This window comes from Dreissena polymorpha, chromosome 7 (assembly GCF_020536995.1).
Source record: "Dreissena polymorpha isolate Duluth1 chromosome 7, UMN_Dpol_1.0, whole genome shotgun sequence".
Taxonomy (NCBI): Eukaryota; Metazoa; Mollusca; class Bivalvia; order Myida; family Dreissenidae; genus Dreissena; species Dreissena polymorpha.
In genome coordinates, this window is record NC_068361.1 from 90877837 (window position 1) to 90904005 (window position 26169).

General features: G+C 34.9%; 3 protein-coding genes and 1 long non-coding RNA gene across 6 annotated transcripts in view; 2 read left to right on the top strand and 2 right to left on the bottom strand.

The window, feature by feature from the left end:
- Window positions 1-12263, bottom strand: part of LOC127837648 (uncharacterized) — a 170371-nt gene extending 158108 nt beyond the window's left edge. The window contains exons 1-3 of the mRNA XM_052364903.1: window positions 11949-12263; window positions 11318-11549; window positions 10437-10520 (exon numbers count right to left, since the gene is read on the bottom strand). Of these exons, the coding sequence (XP_052220863.1) occupies window positions 10437-10520; window positions 11318-11549; window positions 11949-12244 (612 nt within the window). The 5' untranslated portion in view covers window positions 12245-12263. The remainder of the gene's footprint in view (window positions 1-10436; window positions 10521-11317; window positions 11550-11948) is intronic.
- Window positions 1-26169, top strand: part of LOC127837643 (hamartin-like) — a 318472-nt gene that overhangs the window by 211789 nt on the left and 80514 nt on the right. The window lies entirely within an intron of this gene.
- LOC127837649 (uncharacterized) overlaps window positions 1-26169 on the top strand; it is a 114904-nt gene that overhangs the window by 8933 nt on the left and 79802 nt on the right. The window lies entirely within an intron of this gene.
- On the bottom strand, window positions 941-2570 carry LOC127837653 (uncharacterized). The gene is made up of 2 exons (XR_008029416.1): window positions 1691-2570; window positions 941-1592 (listed from the first exon to the last, which is right to left on the bottom strand). It is a non-coding gene; the product is annotated as an uncharacterized LOC127837653 (long non-coding RNA).

Below are 26169 nucleotides of genomic sequence, written 5' to 3' on the forward strand. Positions count from 1 at the left end.
AAATATTAACAAATAGACTAGAAGTATTGCTGATATTAATAGTGAATCCTGCGATAACTTAAAAAAAAATCTTATTTTTTCATGAAACTTAAAACATGGATAGATGACAATATGGAGAGTATGCACGTCATTTCATGTTGTTCCAACGTCAAGAATTCTGGTTGCTAATGCAACAAATAGACTAGACATATTTCTGTAAATGGTAGAGTTTCACCGGTAGGGAACTTATATTGCTTGGCAATAGTCTTGTTTTAGAAGGGGTTATTGTCCTTTGATAAAATTTGCTAGGCCTTTGAAAGTGCAGTTTTTTATTTTTCTGTGAAATCAATCACAAATTCTTTAACAAAAATGCAAACGTAGCTTTCCGTTGAATTCCGATACATTTTAACGATTTTTATAAGGAGCTTTATAGACATTAGCACCAATAACAAATGCTCAAAATAATTGATTTTTAATAAACTATATATGTTTACCCTTTAAAGTGTAAATTTTATAGTGTTTAAATACCTGTTACAATATATAAACAGCTATGATTATTATTTTTTTTTATATATAACAAACACTTGTTCTGATAAGACTGACATTTTTTTCAGTAAAATGAAACTGCGCGTTTGTAATACGAAGTCCCCACACTAATCCGACATTTTTCTAACCGTACAAACGCGCAGTTGCACTTTACTGAAAAAAAAACTTATTTGTTTAAAAAGATCATGATACCTATAGGAAACACTTACTAATGAGCAGACTCTCCACTTCATCCCATTAAAAATGGTGAAATATTTAAAAAGAGATCATGAAAAATGTTAACTGGGTCGCGCTTTATTCTCCCAACAGAGATCCGAAAAAGTCACATGGTATATGCACCGTGTGTTTAATGGGGGCAAAAACATGTTGTGACTTTCGAGCAAGTGTGATGGAGAAAAGAAAAGGGAACAATAAAAACATTGCTTATTTGTTTATTAAATTATCAATAAGTATGCCATATTCAAACATAGAATGCCATAGTCAAACATCATATGACCTCTAAATTATCCCTCGAAGAATAAAACGGTTGCATATCAAAGAATAAACTTAAGGCATAACTCAGCAAATAATGAATTATTATTTAGTTAGTTCAATCTTAAAATAAATGTGAGAAGGCCATGATGGCCCATAAGCGCTCACCTGATTCACGGGGCATCAAATAGTAAAGACTTTACTTTAGAGAAATTATTAATTTAGTAAGAGAACAATAGGACCGACAAGACGTGTCCACAGGGCAATGATACCGCTTAATGTCACTTAAGTCTAAAAACAACGTGTGTGTCAAAGACATGCTGTATATTGCCAAGTTTAACTTTTGACATCTTTTGTTATCTAAACCTTTGAGGTAATGAGACAGGGGATACACACATTACTGTCTCCTTATGATTTTCATGTGTGGTTAGATGTCTTGAAACCAAATGAAGAATGAAATGTACAGCCAGGAAAAGCTGTTTTATAACCAAATTCGACCTCTAATTGCAACACATGTTTAATACATGAAATGTCATGTCCCAATGATGAATGATAAAGTTACAGTCCAAATAAGCTGTTTTATAACCAAATTCGACCTCTAATTGCAACACATGTTTTACACATGAAATGTCATGTCCCAATGATGAATGATAAAGTTACAGTCCAAATAAGCTGTTTTATAACCAAATTCGACCTCTAATTGCAACACATGTTTTACACATGAAATGTCATGTCCCAATGATGAATGACAAAATTACAGTGTGTTGTAATGAATTGCATCTGTGACAATGTTTGTTTTTTATATCCTTCAATTTATTGCAAAGTTATGGCTGTGACATGCATTTTAAAACGGACAGATGTGAATACGATCAGTGCGACTGCTATATGTCGCATAGGGCATAAAGCCATTCAAACCTTAAATTAAAATAACACACACATTATACTCACATGTAAGTTTAACTATAATGAATAAAATTGGAGTCTTATGTGAGTGAATGTGTAAACGTTATTTTCAATATTAATAAGCATGACCTCACATGTTACATAACCTAACTTGATGAGTATTTTTTTTTATGATTTGACTTAGAAACCGAATGTTCTTGTTCTTTTCTCAACCAACGTGACCCAGATTAGATATCGCTCTAGATATTGTCAAGATAAACATTCCAGGCAAGGTTCATTAAGATTGAATCCAGCGTGCCCTAAATAATGGTACCAATTATTATTAAGAATTTTCCGGATGAGCTAGTTTTTGGACCCACATGACTCAGATTTAAACACATCAACATTCTCATCAAGTTTCATCACTTGATTGAACTCGCCCGCGTTTACGAACACCAATTGTTGAAGACATGATCAGTTGAACTAGTTTTTGACACATTACCCAGTTTTCAATATGGCCTTCACATCGTCACCATAAACATTCAAAGTTTAAACAAAAAGGAGTTATACATGTGATCAAAGAGTGGTTGTTATTAAATTTGACCTGGTTACCTAGGTTTTAAACTTATATGAACTTGATAAACAAACCTATCATTCTGACTTTCTGCAATCAAGATTGAGTCATATATGTAGCCGTTACAGTTCAACATAAACTTCCAACAAGGGATAACAATACTCATCAACATAAAATTATGTATCATGTGTACAAACCATGTACAATTTTAATTCAACCATCGTGTTATGTTTTTAATAAAAAGCAATGAAAAGACAAAAGAACAAACTAAAATTTTACAAGACGGAGAAATAATGAACTGCTAATTGCATGCTAACCCTCTCAGTGCTGGAACCAAATTTTGTAGGCCTTTGCATACAGTTTGGATCCAGATGAGACGCCACAGAACGTGGCGTCTTATCAGGATTCAAACTGTTTGCTATTCTGATAGTATTCTTGGAAAAAAATGAAGAAAATGCTAATTTTAAAAATTCAGCAGACGACATTTTAGCAGACGACATATTTCCCACCATGCAAAGTGTTAACTATTCAGAAGTACATTTGTCTCGTGCTTCTTGTCGAAGTTAGGAATTTAAATAAAACAATATTAATACTCAAAGTTATACAATATACGTTTTCGTCCGATTTAAGCACAATTTATACATTATAAAGGTAAAGAATTAAGGAATATTATGTAATTTCAGCAAAATAAAGGTATACTTCATTCAGTCAAAGCAATCGATCATAGTTTGTTGTTCCAATTTCACGCTTAGAAGTACAGATGTACAGAAATTAGATCAAACGATTGAAGCACTTTGACAATTGTTATAACAATATTCCTGGCCATATGTTATTCGACCTCAAAAATTATACTATACCACGCTTTTCTTACGTTAAATAACAGTAATGGTAATTATGTAACGATTAAATAAGGCGTTTTTGAGCACAAACACTACACTGTTAATATGCACAGACGTCTTCATAACCATTTTCAAAACAATCCGAACTGCCCATTTTAAACATAATTACCAAAAGTTTTTCCTTCCTTGACTAAAGAAAATAAGCGACGTGGCTTGTTAGAATAAACATATAATCAACAGAGGTGCGACTGCTAGCCGATTAATTCGATTTTGTTATTTTACTGTATGAAATTGAGAATATGAACTTGTGTTCTCATTTACAAGAAAATACAAATTGCAGATTTACTAATGAATAGGCTTAAATTATTTTCCCCCCCCCCCCCCCCAAAAAAAAAAAAGAGAAAAAAAAGCAAGCACTTATATTATTTTTCTTATTTACGAAAGGATTCGCATGTTTCCTCTTCATTTTGTAGCATACAACTATTGAAAATAAAAGTTAACTCGTCTAATTTTTAATTGACAATTACACATTCAACACAGTTTCAGCCTGTATCAACAACAAATGAAGTATTTGTGATTTCTTGCCAATATTAACTTTGCATTAAAATTTATATAAATATAAATTATTGAAGAACTGTTACGAAGAAATAATTTATTTTCGTCTTGGATTCGATTTTAATCAACTGAAGCGCACCACTCTCATTATACTGTTATGGTCTTTAAAACTCGGCAATGAAAATATATTCGAATGCAAACATTGGACAAATCCATTTATATTGTTTTCTTATTTTGTTTATTACTGTTAGGTCCATGTTGTCGAGTTGTGACTGATTAACTCTTATATTGCAAGGTATGAAGACAGTACCACAATAATAATAATAAACAAAACAAAACATTCAAAACATAATAAGCTAATTCGTCCACGTTTTGTTTTCAGAAAATTTAGCAAGTCCTTACATTTTATAAGTAGCATTATACATTTAACAGTGCCATACTAGCCCTGAAGCGCTCATATGAGTTTGAAGAAAATCAATTATCAATATGTGACCCGATGACCTAGTTTTTGGACACGTGATACACATTAAAACTTTACCCATGTATTATAAATATAAGCATTCTAATCTAGTTTCATCACGATTTAGACATTAATGTTATATTTATAGTGGTACAAGGTTTTTCTAATATGTAACCACATTGCCTTAAATTTGAACACATAGAAACCAAACTCAAACTCACCTAAGGATCAACACAATTTTGTAACTTATGAGGTTACAGGCGTTTTCTAAGATCTGACCTGGAGAAAAAAAAATCATGATAGCGATTGTCAGGATAAATATTTAACCATGTTTCACAAGATTGAGTCCATAACTGTGGACGATAAAGTTGCGACAACATTTTTCTTTGATTTGACCTGGTTACCAAGTTTTGGAATGCACTCGACTCGGAGGAAGTTTCCTCACGATTAGATGATAGGTGACTTAGTTTTTTACTCAAATGACCAAGATTCAAATTTAGCCGAGACATGGCCTTGACATGTTTAAGATAAACATCCGGACCAAGTTTCAAAAAGATTTAGCAATCAATGTTGCCCCGAGAGTGATCAATTTGTTTCCAAGATTTGACATGGTGACCTGGTTTTTAAATGGACATGACCTGAATTTAATGTAGACTGCTAGTATATGTTGTTAAGATAAAAATTCTGACAAAGTTTCATTAAGTTTGAGTTATAAATGTGGCATAAAGAGGGATAACAGTCTTTTTTCTTAGATTTGACCTGGTGGCCCAGTTTTTGGACACATGTGACTCATGTTTTAACTAAGCCAGGATTATTTTCAATATAAACATTCTGAGCAAGTTTCATCAAAATCGGATGTTTAATTGTTCTCTATTCCGATAGTGAGCTTACAATTGGCGATGAAGTCCGCCGGAAACTTGGTGGTTACACTAGTTACCATGAGCATTTCATGGTCAGATTAGCTAAAAACTAAAATGCGTAACCTGTATAAATCAGGCTTAAAATAAACCTACAAGGGACAAAATTGTCACAAAACCAGGCTTTCAACAAGGGCTGTTTGTAAAACATGCATGCCTCCTATATGGGCTCTCCGTTGTAGTGACAGTCATTGTGTGAATATGTTTTTGTCACTGTGACCTTGACCTTTGACCTTGTGACCTGAAAATCTATAGGAGTCATCTGCCAGTCATGATCAATGTACCTATGAAGTTTCATGATCCTAGCCATAAGCGTTCTTGAGTTATCATCCAGAAACCATTTTACTATTTCGGGTCACCGTGAACTTGACCTTTGACCTAGTGACCTGAAAATCAATAGGGGTCATCTGCGAGTCATGATCAATCTACCTATCAAGTTTCATGATCCTAGGAATAAGCGTTCTTCAGTTATCATCCGGAAACCATTTAACTATTTTGGGTCACCGTGAACTTGACCTTTGACCTAGTGACCTCAAAATGGATAGGGGTCATCTGCGAGTCATGATCAATGTACCTATGAAGTTTCATGATCCTAAGCATAACCGTTCTTGAGTTATCATCCGGAAACCATTTTACCATTTCGGGTCACCGTGACCTGGATCTTTGACCTAGTGACCTGAATATCAATAGGGGTCATCTGCCATCCATTATCAATGTACCTACGAAGTTTCATTATCCTAGGCATAAGCGTTCTTGAGTTATCATCCGGAAACCATTTTATTATTTCGGGTCACTGTGACCTTGACCTTTGACCTAGTGACCTGAAAATCAATAGGGGTCATCTGCGAGTCATGATCAATTTACCTATTTAGTTTCATGATCCTAGGCCTAAGCGTTCTTGAGTTATCATCCGGAAACCATATTACTATTTTTGGTCACTGTGACCTTGACCTTTGACCTATTGACCTGAAAATCAATAGGGGTCATTTGCGAGTCATGATCAATCTACCTATCAAGTTTCATGATTCTAGGCCTAAGCGTTCTTGAGTTATCATCCGGAAACCATTTTACTATTTCGGATCACTGTAACCTTGACCTTTGACCTAGTGACCTCAAAATCAATAGGGGTCATCTGCGAGTCATGATCAATGTACCTATGAAGTTTCATGATCCTAGGCCCAAGCTTTCTTGCGTTATCATCCGGAAACCATTTTACTATTTCGGATCACCATGACCTTGACCTTTGACACAGTGAACTCAAAATCAATAAGGGTCATCTGCGAGTCATGACCAATGTACCTATGAAGTTTTATGATCGTAGCCATAAGCGTTCTTGAGTTATCATCCGGAAACCATTTTACTATTTCAGGTTAACCTGACCTTGACCTTTGATTTAGTAACCTGAAAATCAATAGGGGTCAACTGCAAGTCATGATCAATCTACCTATCAAGTTTCATGATCCAAGGCATAAGCGTTCTTGAGTTATCATCAGGAAACCATTTGGGAGCAGTGGTATAATGGTAGGACGCTGGCGTAGGGATCGAGAGGTCCCAGGTTCAAATCCCGCCCTGACCGCTGTAATTTCCTTGAGCAAGAAATTTGTCCCACATCTGCTCCTCTCCACCCAGGTGTATAAATGGGTACCTGTGAGGGAAATAAGCCAATGTGCCGTGGCTGCCTGGTGCGCCATATGTAAACGGACGACTTAGATCCCAGTGATCGGGGGGTTGATTGTGAAGTCAGCTGAATATTTATATAGTGCCAGACTATAAACCGCACCTTTAACCTTTAACCATTTTACTTTTTCGGGTCACCGTGACCTTGACCTTTGACCTTGTGACCTGAAAATCAATAGGGGTCATCTGCGAGTCATGATCAATGTACCTATGAAGTTTCATGATCCTAGGCATAACCGTTCTTGAGTTCTCATCCGGAAACCATTTTATCATTTCGGGTCACCGTGACCTGGACCTTTGACCTAGTGACCTGAAAATCAATAGGTTCATCTGCCAGCCATTATCAATCTACCTACGAAGTTTCATGATCCTAGGCATAAGCGTTCTTGAGTTATCATCCGGAAACCATTTTACTATTTTGGGTCACTGTGACCTTGACCTTTGACCTATTGACCTGAAAATCAATAGGGGTCATCTGCGAGTAATGATCAATCTACCTATCAAGTTTCATGATCCTAGGCCTAAGCGTTCTTGAGTTATCATCCGGAAACCATTTTACTATTTTGGGTCACTGTGACCTTGACCTTTGACCTATTGACCTGAAAATCAATAGGGGTCATTTGCGAGTCATGATCAATCTACCTATCAAGTTTCATGATTTTAGGCCTAAGCTTTCTTGCGTTATCATCCGGAAACCACCTGGTGGACTGACTGACCGACCGACCCACAGACCTACCGACATGAGCAAAGCAATATACACCCTCTTCTTCGAAGGGGGGGCATAATAAAAAAGTATGATAAAGGGAGGCAACTGCAACTCAAAATGTGCATTTCTACTGATTGTTTTTTGACCCTGTGACCTAGTTTCTAACCCGGCATAACCTATATTAAAACTTGACCTAGATATTGTCTAGATACAACTTCTGACCAAGTTTCGTAAAGATCGGATAAAAACTATTTGAATTAGAGAGCGGACAAGCTTGTTCCGCCCGCCGGCGCGCCAGCCAGCCCACCAGCCAGCCAGCCCGCCCGCCCGAATTCGCCAATCTAATAACCTGTTTTTTCCTTCGGAAAACCTGGTTAAAAATGATTTTATTGAACAGGATACATCAGTGTCACACAACTGAATACTAGTAAGTGCTACTTAAGCATTTACAACCTACACATTTGAAATTATCCTTATTTTGTATTAATCAACTAAGAACGAGGAAGAATGAAGAGAGAAATAATCAAATGAACAATGTATATGGTTATACCAAAATAAATGTGTTGGCATCAATCGACATACAAGAACTAAGTTCCATACAGTGTATATATAAGATGAGGATCCTTATTTTGTTATTTATCGACTGACACGATTAAAGTTAGAGTTACATCTATAATGTTTATACAGGTAATACCACATGATCATTAAACAATCATTACTTGATTTACAAGAATAAAGTAAAAATGAAATCTATAATGTACATAAATGTAATAACAAAATATTTATACAAATTGTCAATACGTATAAATAAGTAGCATTACAAATAGTTATTTAGATTGTATGAATATTTTGTAAACAATCTTAACAATGTAATGACATGATTATATGCAATAGACAATGTTTGAGTAATTTACAATAATAAACGTGGGTTTATATCAGCATGGTAAAACATAACAATAACCATAACGGCAAAGAGGAAATAAACCAACGTTTGCCTTTACAGTTGAATATCATTTTGAAGACAAACCAACATGTGCATTAAGACATTTTCAAATGCAGCTAAACCAGTTTGTGAGTTCATATATAATTACAATTATTATGTTGATGAATCTGTTCAATTTGAAACCTAAAAACATTTTAATGCCATTGAGTTGCATAAGTCAATACCAATAATAATCATGTACAAAAACATTAAAAAGGGAATTTACATTCCGTGCACATTTATACGCCATCTTTACATTTCGTTTGCATGGTTATTTCAAATGAATAACATCGTCAAAATATATTACTGAAAGCGCATTTATATTTACAGTTAGGAATTATTTTTGTAAATTTGATTTTACATTTATTTGCCAGCAACCACTAAACACCTCAAAAGGATACAACATATTGAACGTCAAAAAGCGCCTCAAAAGCAAATTAAAAATGAAACTATTTAAATGTATTTATATTAATAAAGTCAAGTTTACCTACTAACATTTGAGATAAATGATATGAACAGTAAATGAGTCGTTCAAAAATACAACACACTATATAACACAGCATATCTTGTCAATAATTACAAGTATAAATTAAATCCGATGAAAACACATAAGGTAAAATAAAATAAAATGCACGAAAAAACATGATAAAGTATTTTCACTGAATTCAGTCAACAACAACTTGGGTAATTATATAGGTAATACATACTGGTTATTAAAACCTTAAATAGCATGTGACTTGTAAACATAGTTGTTTTTTCATAGATGGGGATATCGCGTACTCAGACACTTACGCGATGGACAGTGAAAAAGACATTATAAAATGTATCTTCGTGAGTGCATAATTATAAATAATGCATAACGCATTTCTTTAATTTGAAATCTGTTTCTAAAATCAAACATTGCATAGAAGCTATAAATTTGTACTTAAACCCTGTTATCTAAATCGTCTAAAACGAATTTGTTCGGACATGATTAATTCGCATTGTGTCCCTTATCTAAGTTATCCGAGTACATACTAGTCACACGCTGCAAATTCAAACATGTAATACACTCTACCACTCGAACCACTCAATATTTTAAACAGTTCTTTACTGCCATTTCTTACAAATATTTTGATATTGGACAAATCACGTGCCAACATTTCCGATCTCAAGTCAGATACATGTATAAGAGAATAATTTTTCACGAGCTTCTTCACATGGGTGAAATACAACATCGCACAGCACAAACTCGACAGGATGATCAAATGAAGATAACATGGTCAACATGCTGCACAGCCACTCAGATGTACATTTGTCGTTCTCAGGTCTAGGATCCCTATACTTGCATACGCTGCAGCTAAGCAGGCATTGCGAGATCACATCGACCTATAGAGGTACCACGCAAATAAAGCATTGCTAGCTTATTTAGCGTGTAAATAATCTCTGATGCTAATGAGAAACAATAAGCCGTTCTCAGGTCTAGGATCCCTATACTTGTATAACGAAATATTTCAAAGAGCGGTTTGTAAAGAGTATCTCAATATTGGACAGGTTACAAGACGATATTTCAGATCACAAATCTGACATATTTGTATAACAATCATAGCCAGGAGCTTCTTCACACGGCTGCAATACAACATCCCACAAATAACACTGTAGAGGATGATTTAATGAAGACATCGTGATCAACAAGCTGCACAACCACTCATATGTAAATTTGACTTCCTGCAGACTAATACACTGCAACGAAGCAGACAGCCTGAGATCACATCGATCCGAATAGGTACCCAATAAATAAAGCTTTGATAGCTTGTTGAGTGTGTGAAGAATCTCTAATGCTTATGAAAAACATTCAGCCGTTCCCAGGTATAGGATCCCTATACTTGTATCACGAAATATTTCAAATAGTTCAATACTGCCGTTCGCTAAGAGTATATTGATATTTGACAGGTTACGTGACAATATTTCAGATCGAACATCTGACACATTTATATAAGAATTATCTCCAAGACCGTCTTCACACGGCTGCAATACAACATCCCACAACTCACACTTTACAGGACGATCTAATGAAGACATCGTGATCAACAAGCTACACAGCCACTCAGATGTACATTTGACTTCCCGCAGACTAATACACTGCAACGAAGCAGGCAGCCTGAGATTACATTAACCTGAATAGGTACCCACAAATAAAGCTTTGATAGCTTGTTGAGTGTGTGAAGAATCTCCGATGCTTATGAGAAACATTCAGCCGTTCCCAGGTATTGGATCCCTATACTTGTATCACGAAATATTTCAAATAGTTCAATACTGCCGTTCGCTAAGAGTATATTGATATTTGACAGGTTACTTGACAATATTTCAGATCGCACATCTGACACATTTATATAAGAATTATCTCCAAGACCTTCTTCACACGGCTGCAATACAACGTCCCACAACTCACACTTTACAGGACGATCTAATGAAGACATCGTGATCAACAAGCTACACAGCCACTCAGATGTACATTTGACTTCCTGCAGACTAATACACTGCAACGAAGCAGGCAGCCTGAGATCACATCGACCCGAATAAGTACCACACAAAAAAAGCTTTGTTAGCTTGTTGAGCGTGTGGAGAATCTCTGATGCTAATGAGAAACAATCAGCCGTTCTCAGGTGTAGGATCCCTATACTTGTATCACGAAATATTTCAAATATTTCAATGCTGCCGTTCGCTAAGCGTATATTGATATTTGACAGGTTACGTGACAATATTTCAGATCGCACATCTGACACATTTATATAAGAATTATCTCCAAGACCTTCTTCACACAGCTGCAATACAACATCCCACAACTCACACTTTACAGGACGATCTAATGAAGACATCGTGATCAACAAGCTACACAACCACTCAGATGTACATTTGACTTCCTGCAGACTAATACACTGCAACGAAGCAGGCAGCCTGAGATCACATCGACCCGAATAGGTACCACGTAAATAAAGCATTGTTAGCTTCTTGAGCGTGTGAAGAATCTCTGATGATAATGAGAAACAATCAGCCGTTCCCAGGTATAGAATCCCTATACTTGTATCACGAAATATTTTAAATAGTTCATTACTGCCGTTTTTTAAAAATATCTTGATATTGGACAGGTTACGTGACAATATTTCAGATCGCACATCTAACACATTTATATCACAATTATCTCCAAGACCTTCCTCACACGGCTGCAATACAACATCCAACAAAGCACACTTTACAGGACGATCTAATGAAGACAGCGTGGTCAACAAGCTACACAGCCACTCAGATGTACATTTGACTTCCTGCAGACTAATACACTGCAACGAAGCAGGCAGCCTGAGATCACATCGACCCGAATAGGTACCACGCAAATAAAGCATTGTTAACTTGTTGAGCGTGTAAAGAATCTCTGATGATAATGAGAAACAATCAGCCGTTCCCAGGTCTAGGATCCCTATACTTGTATCACGAAATATTTTAAATAGTTCATTACTGCCGTTTTTTAATAATATCTTGATATTGGACAGGTTACGTGACAATATTTCAGATCGCACATCAGACACATTTATATACGAATTATGTCCAAGACCTTCTTCACACGGCTTCAATACAACAGCCCACAAAGCACACTTTACAGGACGATCTAATGAAGACATCGTGATCAACAAGCTGAAAAGCCACTCAGATGTACATTTGACTTCCAGCAGACTAATACACTGCAACGAAGCAGGCAGCCTGAGATCACATCGACCCGAATAGGTACCCCACAAACAAAGCTTTGTAAGCTTGTTGAGCGTGTAAAGAATCTCTGATGCTAAAGAGCAGTCCCTAGAGTCAGATAAAGCCAGTGCCGCGATAGATGTACCATTCAGTAATCTATACAAGTCAGTACTTTTTCACAATTAAGGTTATATTCTTCATTTCACATAACAATAACTCTGACTGAAACCAATGTGTATTGCAATCAATTACAGTCACGTCCGTTAAAGCACAAATGATTTTGTGCTTCACTGATGATAAGTGCACTAGTAAGTGTCGTAGAAACACAGCTGTACATGTGCATTTAAACAAATGAATGTGTTTCAAAGTGTCAGGAAGGACTATGGCGTTGGCTATGCGTAAATACGTTAATTGAGACATGGACGGTAGTTCACAGGAAAATAAGGAAACGTCCGTGTTCCCACAACATTGCAGCTCCTGTATGCTCGTCTGATGTAATGAGTTATAAATTTCTGGAGTCAATGTCGTCATAACGCGTTTAAGACTACGTTTAGAATCACGAAGGACTGTTAGTATTTCGATCGTTTGTAGAACATTACTCTCTAAAATAAGTGACCGAACATTTGACTTGTTGAACAATAACAGTGACTTTAATGCGTTTGCATCGGAATTACTCAAATATTTATTAAATGTAAAATCAATACAAGTCAAGCAAATTTCCTTTTGACCGCTTGCTTTTGCTTCAATACAGCACGAAGTTATCATGCGCTGGAACAAGATTGATAGTGCAATGCAATGTGCAGATTCCGACACCTTATTTTGTATTGATTCAACATTATTTATCTTTGTATAATTGTCTTTCTGAAATGACACAATTCTCTTGTCTTCACAATATCCCATTACGTACTTGCTCAGTCCATTGTCTATGTTGTTGAGAAACTGGACGTCAGCAAGACTGTTTAACAATTTATTGCCTTTCTCACAGTCTAGCCCACACAGATAAATTACTGTCTGGCTCATTTCTAACACATTAAATTTAGTATCGCTTTGGAAATATGTTATCAGATCTTGCTCTGAACTTGCGATATAATATGCAGCCAGAAACTCTTGAACTGTCTCGTGTATAAATGAAAACTGTGAATCATGCGCTGCTATACCTAGGCTGCGTCTTTGTGTTAAAACACCAGCATGGAGGCAAAATTGCAACTGTTCTTCTGATAAATAATTCATAATTTCCCGTGCGCTGAATGCGAGACATTTTTTCGATGAAAACGTAAAATGAAATGCAGCATTCGCAAGCGCATCAAATATCTCGACATTTCCCTTAATAAAGCTCGTATTTAATAAACACTTTATCGATTGTCCACTTTTAAAATAATCCCTTCTCGCATTTGCTTTCTTAAAAAGTAGGTCTAATAGAATACAATTTATATCGCAAAGAGAACCTTTAAAGGCGTTATTGTTCGTCCACACATTAATTAACAACACCTGCAGCCAGGGTGACGTAAGAAAATGCATTAATTGTTGTTCATTCATGTATGTCTTGAATTCAGTGTGCGTCTTTTCATTTCCAGTCTGAAGACTGAGTATAGTGCGCTTTGTTAGCTCTTCTTTATCAGTTACCCCCTCAATTTCTATAAGTCTGTCAATTTTAGAATCCTTGATTCTCCCATCTGTCATTTTCCATGGTCGTGTTGTTACTAACGATACACACTTTGAATGACAGTTTTCTATCAAAGGCATAATGTATTGGTTCAAATGATCCGCCCATTCGTTCAGTCCATCCATAGTTATGATGCAAGTCTCTTGTTCTAGGATTTGTTGTAAAAGCTTAAATGCCTGTTGGCGTGTATTACCAGTGTAAATGAAGTCGATTATTTGTGTTTTAATAATCTCTATCACATCACGTTGACCGTTTGCGTTTCTTAGTGAAATATTAAACAGAAGCTGGAATTCCTTCAAAGTATCAATATCGCTGAATGTAGAAATGTGAGTAGAATTGTGCAATGATACTGCCTCGCACCAGTCAATCGCAAGTTTAGAAAGAAATGTAGACTTTCCCATTCCGGGTTCGCCTTGAATAAAAACGTTTTTGAGCCTTTTATTATTGTAAAATATTTCCTTATATTGGTGAATGGTGCTGTTTGTTTTCTTTCGAGATCCATCTTTCTCAATATTTACAGGAATCAATTTTGGTGTCACAAATATATCCCAGATGGGTTTGTCACAACCCTCCTTTAGTGGCAAAACAGACACAGTATACATCTCTGTCGTATAGAACTGTATTAACCTTCTCCGAAAATCTGAAACATTACATGTAACTTTCGATTAGCAACAAAAAAAACTTTAACTACTACTTATCTACTACGTCAACAACTCTTAGTATAACTTCTACTTATAATAATAATGACAATTTAATACGGCAACATTTAAACCGGGAAAAACGATTCATTTCTTATATCTAACTAAAACATATTCATATTCAAATGCAAGTCAGCAATACGAGCCTGGTACAATCCTTAAATGAACAGTCCAAAACATATATTTAGTTTGAAATTCATATAATTTGTAAATATTAAGTTCCAAGAAACTACCCGTATTGATGAATCTTGCACAAATAAATATTGATCTGAACGTTTATGTATATGAGGCTGCATAGCTTTGTTCCATTGCATATCAGAGTTATAAGCTTTGCTATGTATGAGATGTATTCATAATTTTCAATTACATATTGAAAGTAGTTCAAAGGATTTTCAATGTTTTAACGTAAACCTTAGCTTGTATTTCATTTTGCACAAGAACGTGAATTTTCTTTATGAGAAAATGGGACATAATGAATCTTATTTGGCAGGGCCTGAACATAATTACTTATAATGGGATGAAGTTTCAAAAAAATATCAGTGCTCCAGCTAGGCCTAAATCGAAGGGCGCCCCGCCCTGCCCTCCCGAGCCTCCGCCCTGCCCCTTCTAGGGCCCCCCTTGCCCTTAAAAAAAAAAAAAATAAAAAAAATATTTATTTTTTTACATATGATGATTAATAAATCTCTTACAACAATATATTGCTATTAATGTATTCCTCATTGTAGACATTATATTTGAAATGTTTAATAATAATGGGAATAATATATTCTAACAATTATTAATAACATAAATTACCATGCAAGACTAGAGGAAACATTCCAGAAACGCCCGCGCACTCGAAAGTGCCCTTTTGATAAAATACTGCGCGTCCTATGTGCCCTTTTGACAAAAAAGCCCCCCCCCTGCCCTTTCCAAAATCTAGCTGGAGCACTGAATATGTAGTATAAGCAAAGATTTAGAGTTGTTAAACACAAACCGTAAACCTAGCATTTGGCTCAACTGCACAAATCAGTCAGCAGTACAGAATGAAAGTATGAACAAGTATTCAAGTTAAAATTGCTGGAAAAAGTCGTGTTCTTAAATAACGCGCCCGATTATTTGCCTGCTTATTTATAATACCATGTACATTAGTGCTGCAACAATACGCCAAAAACCGTATTGCGATATATTGTCAGTTCAAAAAACCGTATTGCAATATATCGCAATATATTGCTAACTTGTACCAAAATTATAACTTGCCAATTACCCGATAATCCCGTATATTCCAGTCTTAAAGCAAATTCGGTAAATATTTACTATAAATGTGCTCAAGAATAATAAGAAACACAAACATTCGCAAATTTTCTTAAGTATCAAAAACATTATGGCATTTGTTACTATTTAAAGATGTGATGAAATAACGTCCAACCGGTCCGTTTTTGTTTTCACTGAACACGCGTAATTCGCCTGACGTGATGTTTTCGTTTTTATACAACACAAAATACACCCATACTTTCCATGCGACGTTCTACATGTCTGCATAATTTTTGCGCGCTCTTTATTGAGACAAAGGATAAAGCACTTTATTTGACACTATTTTTTTATTATCGCGTAAGCATTACAATTTGGAAGCGTGTTTGCGAAAATAGAATTACAAATTAAAAATGCTCAATTCAGAATCGAACGAAACATTTACAGTTGTGCGCAATTAATTTAACGATAATCTGTTCAAAAGCATCGAACGAATGCTCCCATGTAACAACGCTACTCCTTATAATACACTTTTTAGAATGCTATTTTACGTAAAAAATTTATTAACACCGCTTTGCTTTGTTTACCTTGATATCGTTATTTCGGATGGCTTTTCTGGACGAAATGTGAATTATTTTTTGTAAAATTTCGTACCGGTATGATGAAAATCGTATCGCAATACAATATGCGGATTGCGGATTGCGATATTTATTGTGCTGCAACAATATACCGGTATATCGGTAAATACACGCTTCCAAATTGTAATGCTTACGCGACAATAAAAAAATAGTGTCAAATAAAGTGCTTTATCCTTTGTCTCAATAAAGAGCGCGCAAAAATTATGCAGACATGTAGAACGTCGCATGGAAAGTATGGGTGTATTTTGTGTTGTATAAAAACGAAAACATCACGTCAGGCGAATTACGCGTGTTCAGTGAAAACAAAAACGGGCCGGTTGGACGTTATTTCATCACATCTTTAAATAGTAACAAATGCCATAATGTTTTTGATACTTAAGAAAATTTGCGAATGTTTGTGTTTCTTAATATTCTTGAGCACATTTATAGTAAATATTTACCAGAATTTGCTTTAAGACTGGACTATACGGGATTATCGGATAATTGGCAAGTTATAATTTTGGTACAAGTTAGCAATATATTGCGATATATTGCAATACGGTTTTTTGAACTGACACTATATCGCAATACGGTTTTTGGCGTATTGTTGCAGCACTAATATTTACCGATATACCGGTATATTGTTGCAGCACTAATGTACATGTTGTGTCACAAAATATACACACTGGCCGCGATATAATACGGGATATGTTTTAATTAGTAATCATTAATAGTAATGTGTAACAATGTCATATTACTATTATAAATGATGATTTTATATATCAATTGTTACATACTATGTAAACTTAAAATGGTTATAATTCTGATTTATTGCAGGACGTATTAATTAGCCTTATTTAGTGAACTTATATAAGACATAAGGAGTTACAAGTAAATAACTTACATATTGATATTTTATAAACGAAAACAAATAAACCAGAACATAACGTTGAAAAACAGGTTGGAAGTGTAGATCCAACAACTCATTTGAGATTAATTCTGTAACTAAAGACGTCTTTGTACATATAAACTATATGGATTATTTGATAAAATCTTAGCAAAATTGGGTTCGCTTTGATTTGTTAATTATAATGTGTACATGTATTTAGGTTATTTATTATATCGAATCGCACTTGTGTGCACACACAAAAACTGTTAACGAACCTTCTAAGTCTCGTTCGTAGTCTACCTGTGCAGTTTCGTTCGCTGCCTGTTTTATGCGCACTATGCCGTCCTCTATCTTCCGTTCAATGCACTGTTCCGCGTCGTGTGCCTGGCATTTAAGGCGTTTTTCCCCAACCTGAGTCTTCATTTTAAGGCGTTTTTCCCCAACCTGAGTCGTCTTTTTAATGCGTTGCTCCCAGTGAATATATGCATCAAGAGCTTTTGCCAGTGTAATGTTTGCCTCCTTAGAAAAACGTTCGCCCGCCTCTTTCGCATATTTGAGCGTTTGATTGGCCTCTTTCAACAGATCGCCAAGTTCTTCCATGGACATGCGATCGTTCTGCAACTGCATACAAATCCGACATGTTATAATGTTGTTTTAGCCCAAAACACATATTTGTTTTGTTCTTAGGCATATTGATTAGAAAAGCGCTTGATGTATAATTGTTAATTTCCGCGTAAAATCCTTTTATCATTTCATGCCTGTTCATATTTTGTCACGAGTTGCAAGGCCTGGAGTAAAAATTAAGTTTTAACATGATTACAAAGTAAATGAAAATTTGATCTAACATGAAATGAACCCAATTTTATTTTAACTTTTACTTTCTTGCTAATGTTCGAAGAATTTATCAAATGCGCAGATTAGTTTGAACGTCATACGATTTTGTTAATTGTGACCATATGTATATATATATATATATATATATATATATATACACGACATACTTTGATATTACAGTAATAACGCTTAGTGATACTATCAAATAAACCTATAAAATAGAGAATGATCAAATCATACTCATTTATTTACATTTCGGCATTGCGCCTTTATCAAAATTAAGGAAACAAACCTTTTACAACATGTTGACATTGTGCCTTATTTAACATAACAGAAACAATCCCTTGACTACATTTTTACATATTTTAACAACAAATAATACTATGTCAAAAAACTTATTTTGTCACGTGTGTAATGTCTTTTATCTGGTTTATTGAGATTTGACTATCATTTCCTTGTATGCCATTCATTATATCATTCCTTACTGCTTATATGTAAGCGTCGAAGAAAATTAGCATGTAGATCAAAATAATGATAAAATTAGTTGGTTCGTAAGTTCTGTGTCCTAACCACGAACATTTATGCACCATGTTTGACGTATAATTAACATTTTGTTTTTGACAACTTGATTGGGCCTCGTGCAATTTGCGTTCACACATTTATCAATTTAATCCGTATTACAAAATGTGTAGCTACGACAGTGCGATCCGTTTAGATCACTGACACATTAAGTAATCCAGCTGAAATAGTTTGAGCCAAATCGACCAAGAACTTAAAGAGAACCAGCGTATAAACATTTTGGAGTATATATAGCATATAGTAGAAACACAGACAAGAGTCCATAATTCAGCCAAACAATTCCGCAGCCAAAATTCCTTCTTCTACGATCATCTCTACATTAAGGTCCTTAAGTTGTGAATATGTATGCGAAATCATCAGGTAAAAGAGGAGCTGCTTCGGAACGGTCTTAATCGTGTCACAACGTCTGTACGGACGGATGATTGCAATTCATACTGCCTCCCACTGTGTGGGGAAACATCCGAATCGTAGAAAACATGTTTATTGCCGGAGAGTTATTCTGTTCATAATCATTTATTATGGTGTTTAATTATATGTACTATGCTTTGAAAGTTTTGAAAGATGTATCCAGTCAAAATGTCTTAAATTTATAAAATTTAATATGTAAACAGATTCCTTACATCACTTAGTCTCGTGCATGCTATTGTGGCTGAAGGATCATGTTGTAAGTGGTTTGGATCAGCAAGTAGCGTAGACAGTGTCTGAAAATAGTCTTGCAGGTCAGCATCTGTAACCTTGCAGTTGGCTGTGTGACGTACATCTCGACCGATCTGACGGACCTAATATCAACACATTAGTATTAATGATCACGAACGGAATTCCATTAACGACAGCCTACTGTCTACCGCATACTGTCCATTGTTTACTGTCAACTGTCTACTGCTGACTCCCAACTGCTTACTGCCAACTGTCTACTGTCAATTATACAACTATAGTTATATAGTCAACTGTCTCCTGCCAACTGTCTACTGTTTACTGTCTACTGCCAACTGCTTACTGTCAACTGCCAACATACAATTACACTATTGATTAGATAAAGACGGCTCTGGCTGATAAGCATGGTATATCGTACAGGTACAGTACAAGTATATGGCAAAGCGGGATGCCATGTCCCTATTTCTATTAAATGTTTGTCTTAAGTCCTATTTTATATGGCTTCTATGTTTTTGTGTGATGTTTTCTATGCTTGTTGGTACGTTTTTGTCTGTGTTTACCCGTCTGCAGGCCACTTAAGGGGGGTTGTCCGTCCGTTGAATTACTCGTAAAAAAGAAAACCGGAGACATTTTACGTGAAAAGCATTACTTATATCTAGAACCCCACTGTCTGTCATGTCTTTGAATAGATCTATGCCAATAACCATATACTTGTACTGTACCTGTACGATATACCATGCTTTCTAGCCAGAGCAGTCTTTATCTCCTCAACGGTGTATTTTTATACCAGTATTTTTGTTATATGCTCAATTGTTATTGATCAATTGTATTGTTCAAAATTTCCACTAAGTAGTAGACAGTTGGCAGTAGACAGTTGGCAGTAGGCAGTAGACAGTTGGCAGTCAGCAGTTGACAGCAGTTGGCAGTCAGCAGTAGACAGTTGACAGTTAGAAGTTGACAATAGACAGTTGACAGTAGAAAGTTGGCTGTAGACAGAAGTCTATATAGTTATAGTTGTATAATTGACAATAGACATTTTGCAGTAAGCAGTAGGCAATCAGCAGTAGACAGTTGACAGTAAGCAGCTGGCAGTTGGCGGTAGACAGTAGGCCGTCGTTTATGGAATTACGTAATCAAGCGTTATGATTATCCACTTTGGAATATTAAAACGATTTCAATGTCATCATTTGATTATCTCAATCTTAAACCAACATATTAATATGACCGCGGAATGTTGAATTAAACAAGAGCTCCGCGGTCGGAGACAAATGTCCTTGACACAGGATTGGTTGCAACAAAACTGACAATAAGAGTTAATCTTTAATATCATATTAGTGAGACTTTGCCACTTTAATAAGTTTTTAGTTCACACAGAATTATGCACTTCTGTTATATCATCATTGTAGTAAATGGGTTGACAATATTTTAGTTTTATAACTATTGATGTCAAGATGATCGAATACAATCAATTTTTCATTGTTGTTTGAGAAAGTCAGCAAAAATCGTTTCTTTTTCCGGAAAATGGATGTCGCTGATTTAGTAGATACTCATTGCAAAGACTAACATTGAGATAATCTTAGTCGACAGTAAGTGGTTAGCATCTGTTTTGTTTATTGCACAGTTTAAAACAATTCCTTTTGTTTAAATTGTTTTACGTATCAACCGTTTATTGTGATATGAATCTCATTTTTCAACATTAAAACTTATATGAAATTATGTTGTCGAAATATATTTAATTTCTCTGTCCTCTTTATAGAGCTTGATACATTCAGCTGAACATAACAATACTCTGTGAAATTATTTTGAATGCACATGTAAAGTTACAGTATCAAGCAAGTGGGTTGATTCATCGACGAATAATTGATCGGAAACGATCTGCACACTTATTGGGACTGTGACCTTGACCTTTAACCTAGTGACTCCAATTTCAACAGAGGTAATCTACTGACCAAGGTCAATGCACATGGGAAGTATCAAGCCAATCGGTGAATCAGGTGACGAGATATTGATCGGAAACAAGTTCATACTTCGTGTGGCAGTGACCTTGACCTTCGACCTAGTGACCCCAATTTTAATAGGGGCCATCTACTGTCCAACGCCAATGCACATGAGAAGTATCAAGCCAATTGGTCTCCTCGGTCACAAGTTATTGACAGGAAACAATTTTCATTCAGTTAATATGAGTGACCTTGACCTTTGACCTAGAGACCCCAATTTCAATAGGGGTCAACTACTGGCAAAAACCATTGTACATGGGAAGTATCAATCCAATTGGTCAATCCGTTCACAAGTTATTGATCGAAAACGAACCTGTCTACAGAAATACCGACTAACCGAAATCCAGGAAAACAATATACCCCATCTTCTTTGAAGGGACGCATAATTAATTTATTTAATGTGACATTAATCAAATATACATGAAGTTGACATAAGTGAACTATTAAGTGGCAAATGAACTCCAATACCAACTTGATTACGCATATTTGTTGTAAAATCCAAAGTGCAATTACAATGAACATGTCGTTTGAAGAAAATGTGCAAACTAATTGGGACTTCCAAACATAATAAGCGTTATGTACATTACAGAGTTTTCTAGGGTGCATCAGAAAAAGTATTACCATTGACAATAACTCTTTTTTTATTTTAAAAACCTTCTTCTGAAAGTTTATTATAGTTTTTGATTCATAAAATTATTATTTATTTTGAAGAAAAAATGAAGTGTATATACTCTATTTAATTTAATTAATAAACTACATGCCAATGTAGTGTATAGAAAGTCATATAATATAAAAGGATAACATGAAACATGCCACCGCTACTGTAAAAGGAGTGTGTGTTTTCACCATTTTGGGAATGGGGTCGGGTCCCTTTCGATTGGGAAAAATTGCTTTGTTTTCGCTATTATTGGGAAATTAGTGTTCGACTTTTTGCTAACAAATACTCTAAAATTGAGACTACAAGGGGTTTCAGTATTATATTAACTTAAGTTCAACTTATAGAGCTAGACTTGAGATGAATTAAATGGTAAAAATATATTACTTTGTTTGGAAACCTTCAATTGGGAATTTTTAGGTCCCATTTGGGAAAAATATATACTTTTTTCCATTAAGAATGGGACCCTACCGGGCCCAAATTGGAACGAAAACAAACACACTGTAAATGACTCAACTTTTAGCAAATACACTCAGATATGAATGATAGAATAGACAAAGTACTAAATATACAAAAACACTCTTGATTTTACAATATATTACCTTTTCTAGTGGACATTTTTTATCAGGCGGTGGAGGTGATAAACAAGATGAGGAGAGACATGTCTGGAAATATAGGCAATTCAACATGATGCTTATCACGCCATTGAAGTCTGATTCCTGGACCGAGGAAACGCTGCTATATCCATCCGGCGGGAGGTAGCATTTACCTATTTCCCAATAGTCGTGTGCCCACTTCTCCGCACGAGTGTTCTTCAAGGAAGGTACACCGTATCTGTGCTGTGATATGATATTCTGTTTTACGTTATCACATGTTGGACATGGCTGTGGTTTCTGTGATTTGTGAAAAGGGCAATTATTTCGTTTCCTCTTGTTACAATATGGGTTTGTGGGACACGGTATGAGTTTTTCAATTGGGCAGTTTCCACAACCTCTTCTTACAATGGTGTGAACATTCTGTAATTGAATGTCCAGAAAGTTAGTGAGTCCGTGCTTCGTAACATTGAGTGCTATGGACGCCTTGAACCAGTTATTGGTTTCCTTGTCGGTGAACAGGTTGGTGTTGGTGGCCATCCTGTTACAATTAAAAGCACTGTTTAGTTGTGAGTGTTTTGATGCACAGGCATAAACACGACATTAATTCCATTATATGTAAGACTCCTCCTTTTGATATTCACTCCGAGTATATGACCTTTTCAGTGGTATTCATACGTCATCTACAAGAAAAGAAGGTCATGTACAAAACTAATAAGTTGTGTTTAAATCAACCCGTCTAACACACAGCGTTTATATACATGATATAGGTTCATAGGCATATGCATACACTTTATCCACAATAACATGTATTCATGAAGTCATACTTGCTGACAGTATAAATAAGAGCCCATCTAAACAAACTTCTATGTTAATGACAATCCGATTGTGTTGTCCAGAATTGCATTTGTGTTATAACATTTAAAATTACTTCTGCATTTAAAATGCTCAGCAAACCTACAAGTGACCTTTAAGCTGCTGATTGAAAATACCCAATGATCTAAATGATGCACCAAAAGTAACAGACCTTGAAATAGAATCTTTTTTTCGGATTGTGCAGGTATTTTTTCTGCAGATTTTCTGTTTGAAAGATGATTTACACTAACTCGCTTACTTAACAGTTGCTAGTTGAAAGTCCCATTAGTAAAGTTTCGATTTTGTAAAATCATTGAATCGAAATACATAAAAAAGTAGTTGTCCAATAGTTTTCTCGAAAACAAATGCAAGTCTGTATATGTAAACATTATTTTACGGAAATTTGAACATGTCTCAATGTATACGAGTACATTTATTTGTTTTTATCTTTATAAATAGGTTATTTTGCTAATCTGTAATAATCAGTACTAAAATGTATTTCAACCGTTTTAAACTGTGAACTATAGATTCTTAAAAAAATATTTAAAGTCCTCTTTGGGAATAAAAATCTGTAGCAATTAGCTCCAAACTCTCCGGAAAAAAACACAGCCTGAAAAAAGGACAGTGTGAACGTCATGATAATGATAACAGACGACGAAGTGAGTCACCTATGCACATATAGTAGTTGACCGTTTACACAGTACAACTTAAGATATACACAATATCATTCTGCGTTAATGTTTTAACACCTTTCAATTCATAATTGTGGTATTTTAAACTATTTTTTGTATTCATAACCTTTCTAAGACAGGTTTAAACTAAGAATTGATTAATTGTATACGATTTAATTATAAATGTCTAAGACAAGGAATTGATTAATTGTATACGATTAAATTATAAATATCTGAGACAATCATACATTTTGAATGATAGGAAAGATTTGGTCTAAAAGAGCTTGAAATCCGACATTTCATACGTACGTTTTGCTTAAGAGAGCGTGAAATCAGACCTTAAATAATATTATCATGAAAATAAATATATAAAACCCGACCTTAACAAGGATTCTTTTATGACAAAGAACTAATATTGTTTCTAAGAGATAAGTAAAACAAACATACATCGCTGTTCGTTAAATAAACGTCCTAATTATAAATTTTGCAAATCTATAACTCTATGTTTTCAACCCCAATAACCTATACACTATCACAAACATTTAGATATGTCACAAACCTATCATAAACCTATAAACAATACAATTATTTTAAAGTAATGTTTTATTATGTGTTATTAAATGTAGAATATTTAAGACAAAACTTAAATAACATGAAACAGGTGAAATATTCACAAGAATGGTATCAACTAGCACAATGTAATTTTTTTAATACAACTCGTGTCGTAAGTGCAAACAAATAAATGATTGATATTGTTAGGTGCTCTTTTTATATTAAATTTCTAAATTTATTTGTATAAGACATTACTAAAAATATGATGTACCTTAATGGTGAAGTTCTTCCACACACAGACATGGTAGAGCTAACAACATGATAAATATGAGTAATTACTATTACTGAGAAAATATCTATATACACATGTAATATTGATCAAGACTGTCAACGATTTTGGCACACACAATATGTTATATATTGCAGCAAATAATTTACATGAGAGTGACTTTTAGCTAAATATTACTAAATTATTTACTGTTTGATAATGACCATCAAATAAATGAAATGACAACAAATCAGAAAGCTAAAAAATATTTGATTATACTATCTGCAGTGTTCTAAAAATTCATTACTTACTAATAACTAATGACTAAAGGCTTGACAGCGCTGTTTAACAACATAACTGGACAGAACATACATTATATTATAACACTTGTACATTGTCATTGAAACATAAAGCTTTTGTGTTAAGTAATATCAAGCATCAACATAGTTCACAGTATCATTGACTTACCATCTTTTGAACCTTTTAATTTGTTACTTGTAAAATATAACAGTGGAACTAATGAAACATATTAATAATTATTTTACTTCATCAATAACTTGTTTCCACATAATTGGCAACTTATATGTTATTGTACAAGTTTTCAGCACAACCACATCAAGTAAAACGGCCATGGCCTCAAAAACAAAGAGAATGCTATTTACTTGTTGAGTCGTGGCCAAGTCAAAGGCCAATAACTTTGCCAAAAATCAATGGAACGGAACGAATTTCACACTTGTCTGCAGCTCATGTAGGTTGACTCATATTCAAACACAAGTGCCAAACTGTAACAAGGTACGTCCGTTTGAAGGTTTTGGACAACTTGATAACTTTACCATTTGAGTGGCAAAATGATATATTTTTGAAAATTAAGCATCACATAACTTAACCATTTGAGTGGCAAAATGATTTATCTTTAAGTCATGACTAACCATCTGTGAGGAAAAGTGATATATTTTTGAAAAATTAAGCAACAACTACATAACTAACCATTTAACTGCCTTGTGGTCAGAACAGTTCACTTCCAGATCACCAGTCTGTACATCTGTGGAGTTACTGAATATCAGGTCTAATGTGGAATTAAAGTCCGTTGTTGGTTCAATGATATT